This window comes from Benincasa hispida, chromosome 2 (genome assembly GCF_009727055.1).
Source record: "Benincasa hispida cultivar B227 chromosome 2, ASM972705v1, whole genome shotgun sequence".
In the NCBI taxonomy this organism is placed as follows: Eukaryota; Viridiplantae; Streptophyta; class Magnoliopsida; order Cucurbitales; family Cucurbitaceae; genus Benincasa; species Benincasa hispida.
Window position 1 is genome coordinate 44667761 of NC_052350.1, and position 14232 is coordinate 44681992.

General features: G+C 38.0%; 1 protein-coding gene across 1 annotated transcript in view; it reads left to right on the forward strand.

Annotated features, from left to right (window-relative positions):
* Window positions 1–14232, forward strand: part of LOC120071672 (callose synthase 9-like) — a 143548-nt gene that overhangs the window by 3227 nt on the left and 126089 nt on the right. The window contains exons 2-3 of the mRNA XM_039024046.1: window positions 6635–6731; window positions 14046–14156. Coding sequence (XP_038879974.1) covers window positions 6635–6731; window positions 14046–14156 — 208 coding nt within the window. The remainder of the gene's footprint in view (window positions 1–6634; window positions 6732–14045; window positions 14157–14232) is intronic.

Genomic DNA, 14232 nt, shown 5'->3' on the forward strand with positions numbered 1-14232 from the left:
AAGATCAAAGAGGACATCATTAATTCTGGCTGTCTTTAATACATTTTTTTTGGCGTAAAGATATACCAGCTTTAAAAAGCTATAGTTTTTCTTTGCTCACTACAAATTGGAAACATCTATTGTACTACTACTCCCTTTAATATTCGTCCTTTTGTAACCATGGATATTTTTGGTTATTTCATTTAATCAATGAAATTGTTTTTTTTCAAAAAAAAAGAAAATTCAGATGACAATAACTGAAGAAGAGTGTGAAAAAAATATAAAAATCCCGGGAGACTTTTATTCTTTTCATTGGAACTTCTTAAATATCAACAAGAAGTTCTAGTGTCCTATTCAACTTATTTTTGATTATAATCCTGATGTGATAATTGTTTCTATTGCAGTGTCCAGTTAAAAATTCTACAAAATTTAATAGTGATGTAATCTGCTCCAAGAATGCAAAGAGTAATTCTTTATTAATGAATAGAAAGAATGGCCATAGGCCTATTTATACAAGAAAGGTGACTGATCACCTACACAACCGGTCACTGAGACTCATTACTTAACTGACCGGTTACTAACAAATTCTAACCAACTGGACTAAACTTATAAAACAACCAAATGCTTAACAATATATTTAATTAACCATTAACTTAAAAGAGTATAATTCTTCTTCTACATCAGCTCTATCCGCCCGAGAAGACCAAACTTGCACCTGAGTTTGGTTGTGTGAGCTCAAAGCCATCTGGTGGATGGTAATGATGTACATCTGAAACATTAAATGTTGAGCTAATCTTCATTGTAGGAGGTAGATCAATGCGATAGGCATTAGTTCCCAAATTTTTGATTATAGGAAAGGGTCCAATCTTCTTGTTTGTGAGCTTAGAGTGCTGTCCAGTTGGTAATCTGTTTTTCTTTAAGTGTACCATAACCAAGTCTCCACCTTAAATTCAATAGCTCTTTTGTGTTCATCAGCTTTGGTTTTGTAAAAATTAGTAGTTGCTTCTAAATGTTGGCGAACTTCTTCATGGATTTTCTTCACTCTTTCGGCCATAATATTCGCTTCAGCATTTAGGTCGACTGGAATAGGTAAGTTAGCAAGATCTAAAGTTAGTCTTGGTACTTGAGTGTAGACTATTTTGAATGGGCATTTCCCCATGGAACGATTTATCATGTTGTTGAAAGCAAATTCAGCCTGTGCTAGAGTTAGATTCCAATGTCGGGGTTCGTCTCCACTTAAACATCTTAGAAGGTTGCCAAGTGTTCTATTTGTAACCATGGTTTGCCTGTTCGTTTGATGATGACTCGTAGAGCTAAAAAGTAAGTCAGTGCTGAAACGTTTCCATAAAGATTTCCAAAGGTAGCTCATGAATTTGATGTCTCTATCGGATACAATGCTCGCTTTTCAGTATTCCATGTAGTCGAACAATTTCCCTAAAAAATAAGTTTGCAACATTCAAAGCGTCATTAGTATTTTTGCAAGCCAAAAAATGTGTCATTTTACAAAATCTATCAACAACGACTAAAACGGAATCATATCGTCTTTGAGTTCTAGGTAAACCAAGGACAAAATCCATTGAGAGGTCTTCTCGAAGTCCTTGGTTTGTGCTTGTACCTTTAGAACTTTGACAGATAAAACACCGTGTAACAAAATTAGTAACATCTTTTTGACAAGATGTCCAGCTAAACCATTGGAATGTGCTTCCTTTAAAAGTGATTCTCTAAGTGATGTGTATGGTATACAAAGAGTGTCATTTTTTAAAAGAAAACCATAAAAAATATGAAAATCTTTTGCTAGAAGGTGGTTAGAACAGTTATACCATGTCTTAAAATCTATATCAGTGGAGTATAAATCTTTTAAATGATTAAAAGCAATAATTTCACCTTGAAGGAGGGTGAGAAGTGTACCTTTTCTACTTAGTGTGTTTGCCACTTTGTTGATATTACTTGGAGTATGTTTTATAACAAAATTGAATCGTTAAAGCCAAGGAATTGTAACCACCTAGCATGCATACGACTAATAGAATTTTGAGATTGTAGAAATTTTAATAAAAAATGGTTAGTTAACAAACCGTTTTTTTGCCTAGGAGATAATGTTCCCATTGTTTTAAAGCTCGAACTAAAGAGTAAAGCTCTTGTTCATAAGTGGACCATTTTTGTCTAGGCAAACTAAGTTTTTTACTAAAGAATTCAATAGGGTGTTTGTTTTGGCTAAGGACAGCTCCTATCCCAATATCTGAAGCATCTACGGAGACTTCGAAGGGTTTAGTAAAATCAAGAAAGCCCAAAACAGGGGTTGTACTAAGGGCTGTTTTAAGGTGACTAAAACTTGCAGCCTGTTCTTCTCCCCAAGAAAATGGAACTTTGTTCTTTAAACAAGAAGTTAAAGGCCCTGCAATAGTATTAAAATTTTAATGAATTTTTTGTAGAATGAAGCTAAGCCTATATGTCATCGAAATAGACTACTACAAAATTATTGAGATAGGGAAGAGAATTTGATTCATTAATCTCATGAAAGTGATCGGGGCATTGGATAGACCAAATGACATGACTAACCATTCAAAAGGTCCCTCATTTGTTTTGAATGCTGTTTTCCACTCATCTCCTGGTCGTATTCTAGTTTTGATGGTACCCACTTCTAAGGTCTATTTTAGAAAAGATAGATGCTCCTCCTAATTCATCTAGTAAATCCGATAGTCTAGGAATAGGGCCATATTTGGTTGTTATTTTGTTAATTGCCCTACTATCAACACAAAGGTGTCATGAACCATCCTTTTTAGGTGTAAGTAAAGCTGGGACGGCACATGGGCTGATACTAGGTTGAATATGCCCTTTTTCTAAGTGTTTATGGATTTCATTATGTAAAATTTCATATTCTTTGGGGCTCATACGATAGTGGGTAAATCAGGTAAGGTACTAGTTAAATCTATGTGATGCTGAATATTTCTGAGGGGAGGTAAGTGTGCTGGTTCCTCTAAAAGAGAAGGGAATTCTTTTAGTAGTTGAGAGATTTGGGGGTCTACTAGATCTGATTAGGAGACTCAAAAGGATCTGTTTTAACTATAAAGGCCAAAAGGGATTTGTCCTTAGAAGATAAAAGATCTTTGGCCTGAGATGAAGAAACATTTGCTTACTTGTTGATGGAGTTACCTTGTTTGGAGTGACTTGTTTACTGAGGGGAAGGAGGACAACCTTCTTTCCCATCCAACTGAATTCGTACGTATTGTTCCTGCAATTATGAAGTTTTGTTGTCATATTGCCATAGGCACTCGAGGAGAATATGACACACGTCCATCTCAGGACATCACAAAGGATTTGGCCTTGGTACAGATTCCCAATGGATAAAGGCACAGTACAAATCTCTTTTACATCCGTTTCCCCATTCTTTGTGATCCAATCGACTTTGTACGGGTTGGGGTGTGGTTCAGCTGTAAGATTGAGTGTATTGACCACTAGGTCAGAAGAATAATGGCATCAAGAGGAATTAGACAAGGAGACCCTCTTTCTCCTTTTCTTTTCCTTTTAGTAAGTGAAGTACTTTCACTTGGTCAATAGAATTCATGAAAAAGGTTTGTATAAAGGTTTTGTGGTAGGAAAGGATAATATCCATATTTCAATTCTCCAATTCGCAGACGACACCCTTTTATTTTGTAGAAACGATGATAGAATGTTAGAGATTCTCTGGAAAACTCTTACATTATATGAATGGTGCTCTGGGTAGAAAATAAATTGGGAAAAGTCAGCCATATGTGGAATTAATATTGAAGACTCCAAGCAAGAAGCTGTGGCATCAAGGTTAGGTTGTAAATCTTTACAGCTGCTTTTTTTATACCTATGTCTTCCTTTGGGCGGTTATCCAAAAAAATTAGACTTTTGGCAGCCGGTGTTAGACAAGTTTCAGGGTAAACTTGATAAATGGAGAAGGTACAACCTCTCAAGAGGTGGTAGGGCAATTCTATGCAATTTAGTGCTTTCAAATTTACCGACCTATTATATGTCTTCCTTCTTAATGCCAGAAAAGGTCATTTCTTCTATGAAAAGAATCATGAGAAATTTCTTTTGGGAAGGACATAAAGGAGGGAAACTAAATCATTTGGTAAAATGGGAGATTGTATAAAAAAAAGTTGAGGATGGGGGACTGGCACTAGGAGGTTTAAAAAGCAGAAATTTGGCTCTTCTTGCCAAATGGGGGTGGCGTTTTTTCCATGAGAATTCTTCTCTATGGACACAAGTTATAAAGAGTATTCAGGGTAGAAATTTTGGTGATTGGCACACTTCGGGAAAGTCCTTTTGTAGTCTTCGTAGTCCTTGGATCAGCATATCAAAAATCTGGTTGAAAGTAGAAGCCTTGGCAGTCCTCAAACTTGGAAATGGAAGCAGAATTGCCTTCTGGCATGACTCTTGGGCTGGTAGTACACCCCTGAAATACCAGACTTACAGACTTTGCTTCTCTTGATTTCCAACCTAAAGCCCTCTCTCAGACCTGACTATCGTTCTTGGTCCTTAGAAACAAGTGGTTTATTCACGGTAAAATCTGTCTAACCATCTTGCCTTGGCCTCACCTATTGACACCCACCTTTTAAAAGATTTGTGGAAGACCAATAGCCCTCGAAGGGTGAATATTACGGTCTGGATCTTGCTGTTTGGATCCCTAAACAGTGCATCAGTTCTGCAACACAAGCTGCCCTCCCATTTTATTTCTCCGGATCAATGTGTTTTATGTAAATCAGCTGGATAAGACTTGCAACACTTGTTCTTTGACTGCTTCTTTGCAAGAAATTATTGATTAGTCCTTTTTAAATCCTTCAACATCAGCTGGGTTTTCGACTTTACTTGTAAAAAGAATGTTCAGCAGTTACTCACTGGTCCTATCCTCAAAAAAGTCCCAAATCTGATTTGGTGCAATGCAGTAAAAGCAATATTAGTTGAAATTTGGTTCGAAAGAAATCAAAGAATCTTTCAAGATAGAGAACACACTTGGTTCTTCCACTATGAGGCCGCTAAACTTAATGCTTCTCAATGGTGTTCTCTTTCAAAGCACTTTGAAGCCTACTCACTTCAAGATTTATGTTTGAATTGGCAAGCATTCATCTATCCAAACTTGAAGACTCAAGTAGTTAGGTTCATTTTATGATTCTCTTGTTTTCCCTCTTGGTTTGTACTTTGGCTATCAAAAGAGGGCGTTTTTTCTGTTTTTTCAATTCTCTTGTAAGTTTCATATTTTCTGTCTTTGTTTGAGTTCTATGGACATGATAAGGACACTAAGGGGGTGTCAACCTAGTTGAGATGTCCGGGTGCATCTCCTGATCCCGTATCTTGTATCAATCCTATTCAAGTGCACGTCTCTTGTACTTTCTTTTTATGAATTAATAAAAAGTTTGTTTTCTTTAAAAAAAAAAAAAAAAAAAAAAAAGAAAGAAAGAATGGCCATAGGCCTATTTATACCAGAAAGGTGACTGATCACCTACACAACCGGTCACCAAGACTAGTTACCTAACTGACCGGTTAATAACAAAGTCTAACCAACTGGACTAAACTTATAAAACAACCAAATGCTTAACAATATATTTAATTAATCAGCAACTTAAAGAGAGTATAATTCTTCTTCTCCATCAAATAATTTTCAACAGTTTATTTTTATGGGTAATGCAATTTAAGAAATTTATTAGATTTGATGGCATTAAATATTGTTTCTCTCTGTGATGGAATGATTGGAGGCAAGTCACTATAAAACTTTTGCAACAAAACTAGTGTTTTCGGTTGTCTGAACCCTAACTTTCATGCATTATATACTCTTATTGGTATTCCTGGGTTTTTAATGGTCTGGATTGAACATTTAATATTTCTGATGTTCGATGAGAGCATATTCCTCTTGTCAGAACTTTTTTGTTTCCTCTTGTTAGTGTTAAAGCAATGCACCTTTTTAGCTTCTCCTTCTTGTATCTTAAGAATTATTTTATTTTATTTTTATTTTTCAATGAATCTTTTCAGTGTAAAGTTGCAATAGAAAACCTTCACATTAATTTTCTAACTTAGAGCAGAGAAACAACCTATATCTTCTAGGCTGTTTAATATATAAAAGCATCTTCTGCTTTTTTTGTCCTCCTGAGGTTTTCTTCTGTTTGATATTTAATATAAAGTTACCTGTTGCCTATCCAACATTTTATTAAAAAACAAAAATACAGATATGCCGATGAGAAACTAATATTAGAAAATACATCTATACAACCCCCAATGCTTTCATTTTTCCAGCTTAAGCTTTGTATTTTGATGTAATGATATCATTAGACTGCTTGTACCTTTGTTGTGTTTCTTTTGATTATTGGACTGTTTTGATTAGATTTTGTATGGACATAATGAAGGTGCTAAGGGGGTGTCAACCTAATTGAGATTCTCGGCTGCATCTCCCGATCCTTAGGATTCTTTTTGCTCATTTTGTATCATTATTGTACTTTAAGCATTAGTCTCATTTCATTAATTCAATGAAGAGGTTTGTTTTCGTTTCAAACCCTTCCCCCCAAATTTTCTTAGTTTATTTTGTTTACATCGGTTATTGGCTAACATGTGTCACTTGTGACCTATATATATTCCTATGAGTACTTAATTATCTTGTATCATGGATGGGTAATAAATTAGTTTTTACATAATTTTTAAGGTTGGAACGGAAAACGTTGAAGCGAACAAAAGTCTTTGCAACCCTGAAAGTATTGGCAATGGTACTGGAGCGACTCAGTGATGCAATTCCTGAAGAGGTTGGCCTTACAATTATCTTGTGGTATTATGCGTATATAGAAATGATTGGTGCAAGTATTTTAAGGATCATTATTTTGTAAATATAAAGTTGAACCTTTGTTTTTGTTTCTTATTTTAATATTTGTTTAAAAGAAGAAAACAAAAAGAAAGAAATAAGTATTTAATTGGTAAATGAAGTTACGGAAGAGAGGGTGAGATATGCTCACCTAAAGCAACGTTGTTTGATAGTCAAAATAGTGAAGGTAGATTGTGTAGTTCCACTAGTGAACGTTTTTTTTTGTTGAAAAGAAAAAAAAAAAAAAAGAAAAGAAAAGGAAACAACATTTTTTGTTGAAAAATGTTGTTTTAGCCCTAAGTGTTTTTTTTTTTTTGTCTTTTACTTGGTGTCTATAGTTTTAGGGTTTCTGACTTGTGGCTATTTATATCTATGGCTGGGTGCTGTGTAAGATGTATCAAAATTAATAAAAATTCTCTATCGTGATTTTTTCTCCCTGACCTAGGGTTTTCCATGTAAATTTGGTTTTCTTTCTTCTACTCTTTATTTTTCAATATGGTATTAGAGCAAGGTGATGAAACCTTAGCTGTGATAGAAGAAATTCAATCATCAACCCTAGCAGGTGATGGGACTCCGGTGGAAAATTCACAGAATGCTGAAATTAGGGCGGTTGTCGATCGTTACCTTCGGTCCCTTCTTGGCCCGATGTAGATTCATCTGCAGCCATTTGGAGCAGAAGCAGCCGCCCAGCGGCCCAACCTTGGTTCATCCTCAGTCGCGCCCCAGCCAGTTGGCTCCTCGTTCGTGCAGCACCAACCAGTGTCGAGAATTCCAGTTGGCCCCATCCCTTCGATCATGCAGCAATATCAACTTGGACAGCCGATTGGGCGGTTTTCCTTCTCATCCGGTCATTCAAGCCTCGTCGATTGGGGTTTCGGTAGCCGATCAGCCGATCGTTCAAGCCTCATCGACGCTGGGACCAGCTACCAACTCTGTAGCAATTCTCGGTGGCTTCCAGGGTTCAGCGCTACCTCCTTCAACCTACCCAGCCATGTCTTTGCCTGGTTCATCAAGCCAACCGCCGGTCCAGCCGGTCCAGCCGGTCTAGTATTTTGTCCAGCCGGTTCATGCTTCTTCCATGTCTGCCGAAACATCTTTTCCAAGGGCCTATGGGCAGAAACATCCCATGCCTACTCTGTTTCAAGCTGAGTCAGTGGGTTATGGCGGGACCATTGGATTCCAACAACAGTTGGCTAATTTGCAACAACAGATTTTTGCACTCGGGGCAACCTTTAGATCCACGACAAGTTATCCGATTGATTCCCATCCAGATTTGTATTTTGGCCTTTCGTTCGGAAACCTCGGTAACTGCTTACCCTACTTTACTTATTCTGAATATTATGTCTGGTTCTGTGGGAAACTCTGCTGGGATAACCATTGGAGAAAAACTTAACGGCCAGAATTGTTTCTCTCAGTCTCAATCTGTTAGAATGGTCCTCAAGGGACGACATAAGTTTGGGTATCTGCCTGGGGAGATACCAAGACCGAACCCTGGGGACCCTTAGGAGCGTATATGGAAGGGGGAGGATTCCCTCCTCTGCTCAATTCTGATAAACAGCATGGAACCTCAGATTGGAAAGCCTCTGCTCGTGATATTTGGGAATCTGTCCAGAAACTATATTAAAAAAGACAGAATGCTTCACGACTTTATACGTTGCGGAAACAAGTGCATGAGTGCAAGCAAGGGACCATGGATGTAACATCCTATTTCAATAAACTGTCACTATTGTGGGAAGACATGAACCTGTGTCGTGAAGTTATCTGGAATTGCCTAGTTGACGGAGTCCAGTATTCGAAGATTGAGGAAGCTGACTGTGTCTATGATTTCCTGGTTGTTTTGAACTTGAGATTTGACACTGTCCGGAGTTGGATTTTTGGGACAAAGATCGATACCGTCTCTTATGGAGGTGTGCTCATAAGTTAGATTAGAAGAGGATAGAACAAGCGCTATGAATGGTACAGTTGCTTCTACTTTGGACTCTGCTGCGCCCTCCAAATGACAAGTCTAAGTCCAGCCGAACCCTCGTTATTGAAGCTGTTGATGGTGCTCACCAGGTGACTAGTTCTGTTGATCCAGGTACGGTTGGGACCAACAATATTGTTCAATCAGATACTTCTCAGTCCTTCAGTTTCTTTATTGAGGGGGATGAATCCTGGATTCTTGGCTTAGGAGCAGCTGATCACTTAACTGGATCATCTGATCAATTCATCTCCTATTATCCAAGCGCTGGAAATGAGAGAATACGAATTGCAGATGGGTTCTTTGCTCCCGTTTTTGGGAAAGGTCACTCGTCTCTGGTTCAGGGGTTGGTTTTACAGAATGTTTTGCATAGCAAGTAGAGTAAGCTCCAGCCCTTATAGAGCTTATTACCAAAATAGCCTTTCTTTTTTTCTTTCTTTCACTAATTCCTCTTAGCAAACCCCCAATCCGCTCTCGCTCGCCGCTACTAACGGGGTCTCGGTTGATTTTCCTTCCTTTAGCTACTCAGATGTTTCAGTTCGCTAAGTTTGAAAAGTCCAAAGAGCGTAGACTGGCCACGGAGCTTGGATACGGTTTCCCGATGTGCCGAAGATCTCTTACAATTTGCTATCGATTAGTAAAATAACCAGAGATTTGAACTGCAAAGTTGTTTTCTCACCAGATGATGTTTTCTTTCAGGACCTGAACTCGGGAAAGACAATTGGCACTGTCCGACTTAATAGGGGGCTCTATTTCCTTTCCGATGATGCTTCTTCTAGGAGTTTGTCTAGGGCTAACTGACTATTTATTATGGCACTTTCGTCTTGGACATCCAAGCTTTCAATATATGAAATACTTGTTTCCCCATTTATTTCGTAATGTGAATGTGTCTTATTTATCTTGTGATGTTTGTATTCATGCAAAGCAGCCTAGGGTCTCTTTTACTTCTCAACCTTATAAACCTTTCCAACCTTTCCATTTGATACATAGTGATGTTTGGGATCAGTCTAATGTCACAACTGTGTCTGGTAAACGGTGGTTTGTCACCTTTATTGATAATCACACTTGTCTTACATAGGTGTTTCTCCTTATTGACAAATCTGAAGTGACGATGGTGTTCCAACAATTCTACACTATCGTTGAAACTCAGTTCAATGCTAAAATCGCCGTTCTTCGATGTGGCAATGGACATGAGTTTGTTAATCAGTCCCTTCGTGAGTTTTTGACTTCAATCGTTCATCAGAATTCCTGTGCTTATACCCCTCAGCAGAATGGGGTGGCTGAACGGAAAAACCGCCACCTCATTGAAGTAGCCCGATCTCTCATGATCCCTGCGTCCTTATCTTCATATCTATGGGGGGATGCTGTACTTACTGCAGCTCATCACATCAATCAAATGCCCTCCCATGTGCTTAAATTCCACCCTTCGAGTGTTTTAAAGAGTCATTTTCATCCACTCGTCTTTTCCCGGATGTTCCCTTTAGGGTGTTTGGATGTACCGTCTTTGTTCATAATCATGGTTCTCACCAGAGTAAGTTTGCTCGGGCCCAAAAGTGTGTATTTGTTGGGTATCCCCTTCATCAACGGGGTTATAAGTGTTTTCAGCCTTCTTCTCGGAAGTACTTTGTCACCATGGATGCCAATTTTCTTGAGGACAAACCCTTTTTTTCCGTTAGTCCTCTTCAGGGAGAGACCGCTAGTGAAGAGGCTAACACATCATGCGAGTTATAGCAATCCTAGGGAATTTGTTCGGTGTCTCGGAGTTGTAATCTTCCTATTAATGATTGTGACAGCTTTTACAGGATACGTACTACCTTGGGGTCAGATGAGCTTTTGGGGAGCAAATCCACCTATTTTGTTTCTATAGATCTTCTTCCTAAGCCTATCCTCGAAACAAATGACTCTGTCCTTCCTACGAAACAGGTGCCCTGGATAACCTACTATAGGAAGAATCCTAGAAAGAAAATAGTTCCCTTGTTGCTCCATCAGAAGTTGTCCATGAGTCAGAACCGGAACCAGCTCAAGGTACCTCTGTTCTTGATGGTAATGAGCGTGTTGGGGTTGATGTGGTTGAAGGTGATCTAATGAACTCTGACGAAGTCAAGATTGGTGGTGATAATGAGTTATCAGGTGATACACAGGAAACTGAAAACGTGCAACAATCTAGTGTAGATAAACAGGTAAAAAAATCTGGTGAGTATGATGCTACCCTTGATTTGCTAATTGCCTTATGAAAAGGTACTAGATCTTGTACTAACATTCTATGAAAAACTTCTCATCCTACAATAATTTATCTTCGAGATTTAAGGCATTTCCTACCAACCTGGATACTGTGATGATACCAAGCAATGTGCATAAGGCCATGGAAGTTCCTGAATGGCAAGCCGCGGTTATGGAGGAAATGTGTGCACTTGAAACAAATAGAACTTGGGATCTGGTCGCTCTTCCTAAAGGCCATAAAACCGTCGGATGCAAGTGGGTGTTCACTGTCAAATACAAATCTGATGGGACTCTCGATAGATACAAGGCCAGGCTGGTTGCAAAAGGGTTTACTTAGACATATGGGGTGAATTACTCAGAAACCTTCCCGTCAGTGGCAAAACTTAATACGATTTGAGTTTTTCTCTCAGTTGCTGTTAACAAAGACTGACCCTTACATCAGCTGGATGTAAAAAATGCTTTTCTGAATGGTGAATTAGAAGAAGAGGTCTATATGAACTCGACTCTAGGTTTTGAAGCATGGTTTGATAATCGAGTTTGCAAATTAAAGAAATCTCTATATGGCCTAAAGTAGTCTCCTAGAGCTTGGTTCGATAGATTCACTACTTTCATTAAGTTTCAAGGGTTTGTTCAAGGGCATTCTAATCATACCTTGTTCACTAAAAGATCGACATCAGGGAAGATGGCTGTTCTGATTCTCTATGTTGATGATATCATCTTGTTGGGCGACGATTCAACTGAGATTGACAGGTTAAAACAGAGGATGGCAAATGAGTTTGAGATCAAAGATCTTGGCAACTTGAGATAATTTTCTTGGAATGGAAGTAGCAAGATCAAAAGAAGGGGTCTCCGTTTCTCAGAGGAAGTATACTCTGGACTTGTTGAAAGAAACAAGAATGACGGGGTGTAAACCTGTAGATATGCCTGTGGAAGTTAATAGCAATCTGGTAGAGTCTGTCGAAGATGTCCTTGTAAACAAGGAAAGGTATCAACGTTGGGGAAATTGATTTATCTTTCGCATACCAGACCTGATATATCATATGTATTCAATTTGGTCAGCCAATTTTTCTAGACTCCCTATGAGAGACACATGAAGGCTGTTACACGAATTCTGAGATATTTGAAGTCTACCCTTGGAAAAGGCTTGGTGTTCAGGAAGCATGACAAAATATGTATTGAGGCCTACATAGACTCAGATTGGGTAAGTTTTGTTATAGATAGAAAGTCCACTTCGGGACACTGTACGTTTATGTGGGAAAATTTAGTTACCTGGCGGAGTAAGAAGCAAGGTGTCGTTACTAGAAGTAGCGTCGAAGATGAATACAGAGCTATGAGATTAGGAATTTGTGAAGAAATTTGGTTGAAAAAGGTTATGACGGATCTTCATCAGGAAAGCCATGGTCCCATGAAACTTTACTGCGATAATAAGGCTGCTATTAATATCGCCAACAATCCTGTCCAACACGAAAAAACCAAACATGTGGAGATTGACCGACACTTCATCAAAGAGAAACTGCACAATGGTAGTATCTGTATTCCCTATGTTCCGTCGAGTCAATTGATTGTTGATGTTCTCACCAAAGGATTACCAAGATAGATTTTTGACACTTGTGTTAGCAAGTGGGGTCTTATTGATATCTATGACTTGAGGGGAAGTGTTGAAAAATGTTGTTTTAGTAGCCCAAAGGGTTTTTTTGTCTTTTATTTGGTGTCTACAGTTTTAGGGTTTATGACTTGTAGCTATTTATATCCATGGCTAGGTGCTGTGTAAGATTTATCAAAATTACTAAAAATTCTCTATCGTGGTTTTTTCTCCCTGGCCTAGGGTTTTCCACGTAAATTCGGTTTTCTTTCTTCACCCTTTATCTTTCAAGACTTTTCATTGATGAGATGAAAAGAGACTAATGCTCAAATTGCAAGAAACTATGAAATATTAAGAACTAGGGATCGGTAGATGCACCCGACCATCTCAACTAGGTTGACACACACATCCATAGCTACCTCATCACACCCCAAAACAAAATATGAAAAATACAAAAGAAAACTATGTCTTAAAGACATCAATGCATAGAATGGATGAAAGCATTCCAATTAAGATAAATATCTTGAACAGAATAACCCGAAAATTTCTTAAAGAGAAAACACCAAGAAGAAGCATTAACTCTTGGAATCTCATGAGATCAAACCATGGAAACGACTTTTCTGGAAAAATACGCTGATTTCTCTCAAACCAAATTTATGACAAAACTGCTTTAACTGCCTTAATCCATAATTGAATTGAATGAGCTTTTAGAGGACCAATGACAATCTGAGCCACATTCTCCTTAAAAACATGCTGAGTCACATTCTGCTTTAACCTTGTAGTTTCACTTCAAGGCTGTCAAAACACGTCTCTAACCATGTCGAAAGAAGAGAGGGTGAGATACCTGAAGTCAAAAGGATTACAAATAGATTCGCCAAAAGATTTTTCTAGACTGTAATTGGAAAAATGAGGATAAAATTTATGCTCATACAGAGCTAAAGTCAGAAATGACTTAAGAAGACTCGAAAGACTTGAAGGGCTTATTAAAGATGCAGTTGTTTCTCATTGACCGCTTCTGAAAAGAAAACTATGCTTATGTTGAGCTAAAGTGGTCATGGGGAATCATTGTACTTTTAAAGATAGAGAAACTGAATTTACACAATTCTTTGATCATCTTATGTTCGCTTCTCTGTCTTGATGTAAATTCACCCCGTTTTTTTTGTGATTACAACCTTACTTCCCTTATTGCACTATGAATCGTATCATGTAATCTCAATATCAATGAATTATGATCGACTGTTTCTCATAAAAAAAAGAAAGAGCTTTAAATTGGCTCAATAAAATGCACATTTGATGTCATGAAATCAAACTTACAACCTGAGTTGCGTTGCGTTAGAGATTTTCGATTCTTAAATGCACATTTGATGTCGGCTGTTCATTTCTAGATGCATCGTCGAAAAATAGGGAGGAAGATATATGTGTCTTCTTTGTTTGAAGAAATGAATTCCGTGTTTTGCATCTCTTCTTATAAGTTATATGATTTCCTTTTCTTGCAGAGGAAAAGACTCATGGAATTGGATGTGGCAATGACAGAGGACCTAATTGCGTATAATATTATTCCATTAGATGCCCCTTCTGTGACAAATGCTATTGGGTCCTTGGCTGAGGTCTTTTAGATGACAATTTTCTTGTTTGAAATGTGAAAGTTTTACCCGTTTCTTCTGTTGTTTACCTTGAAACTGA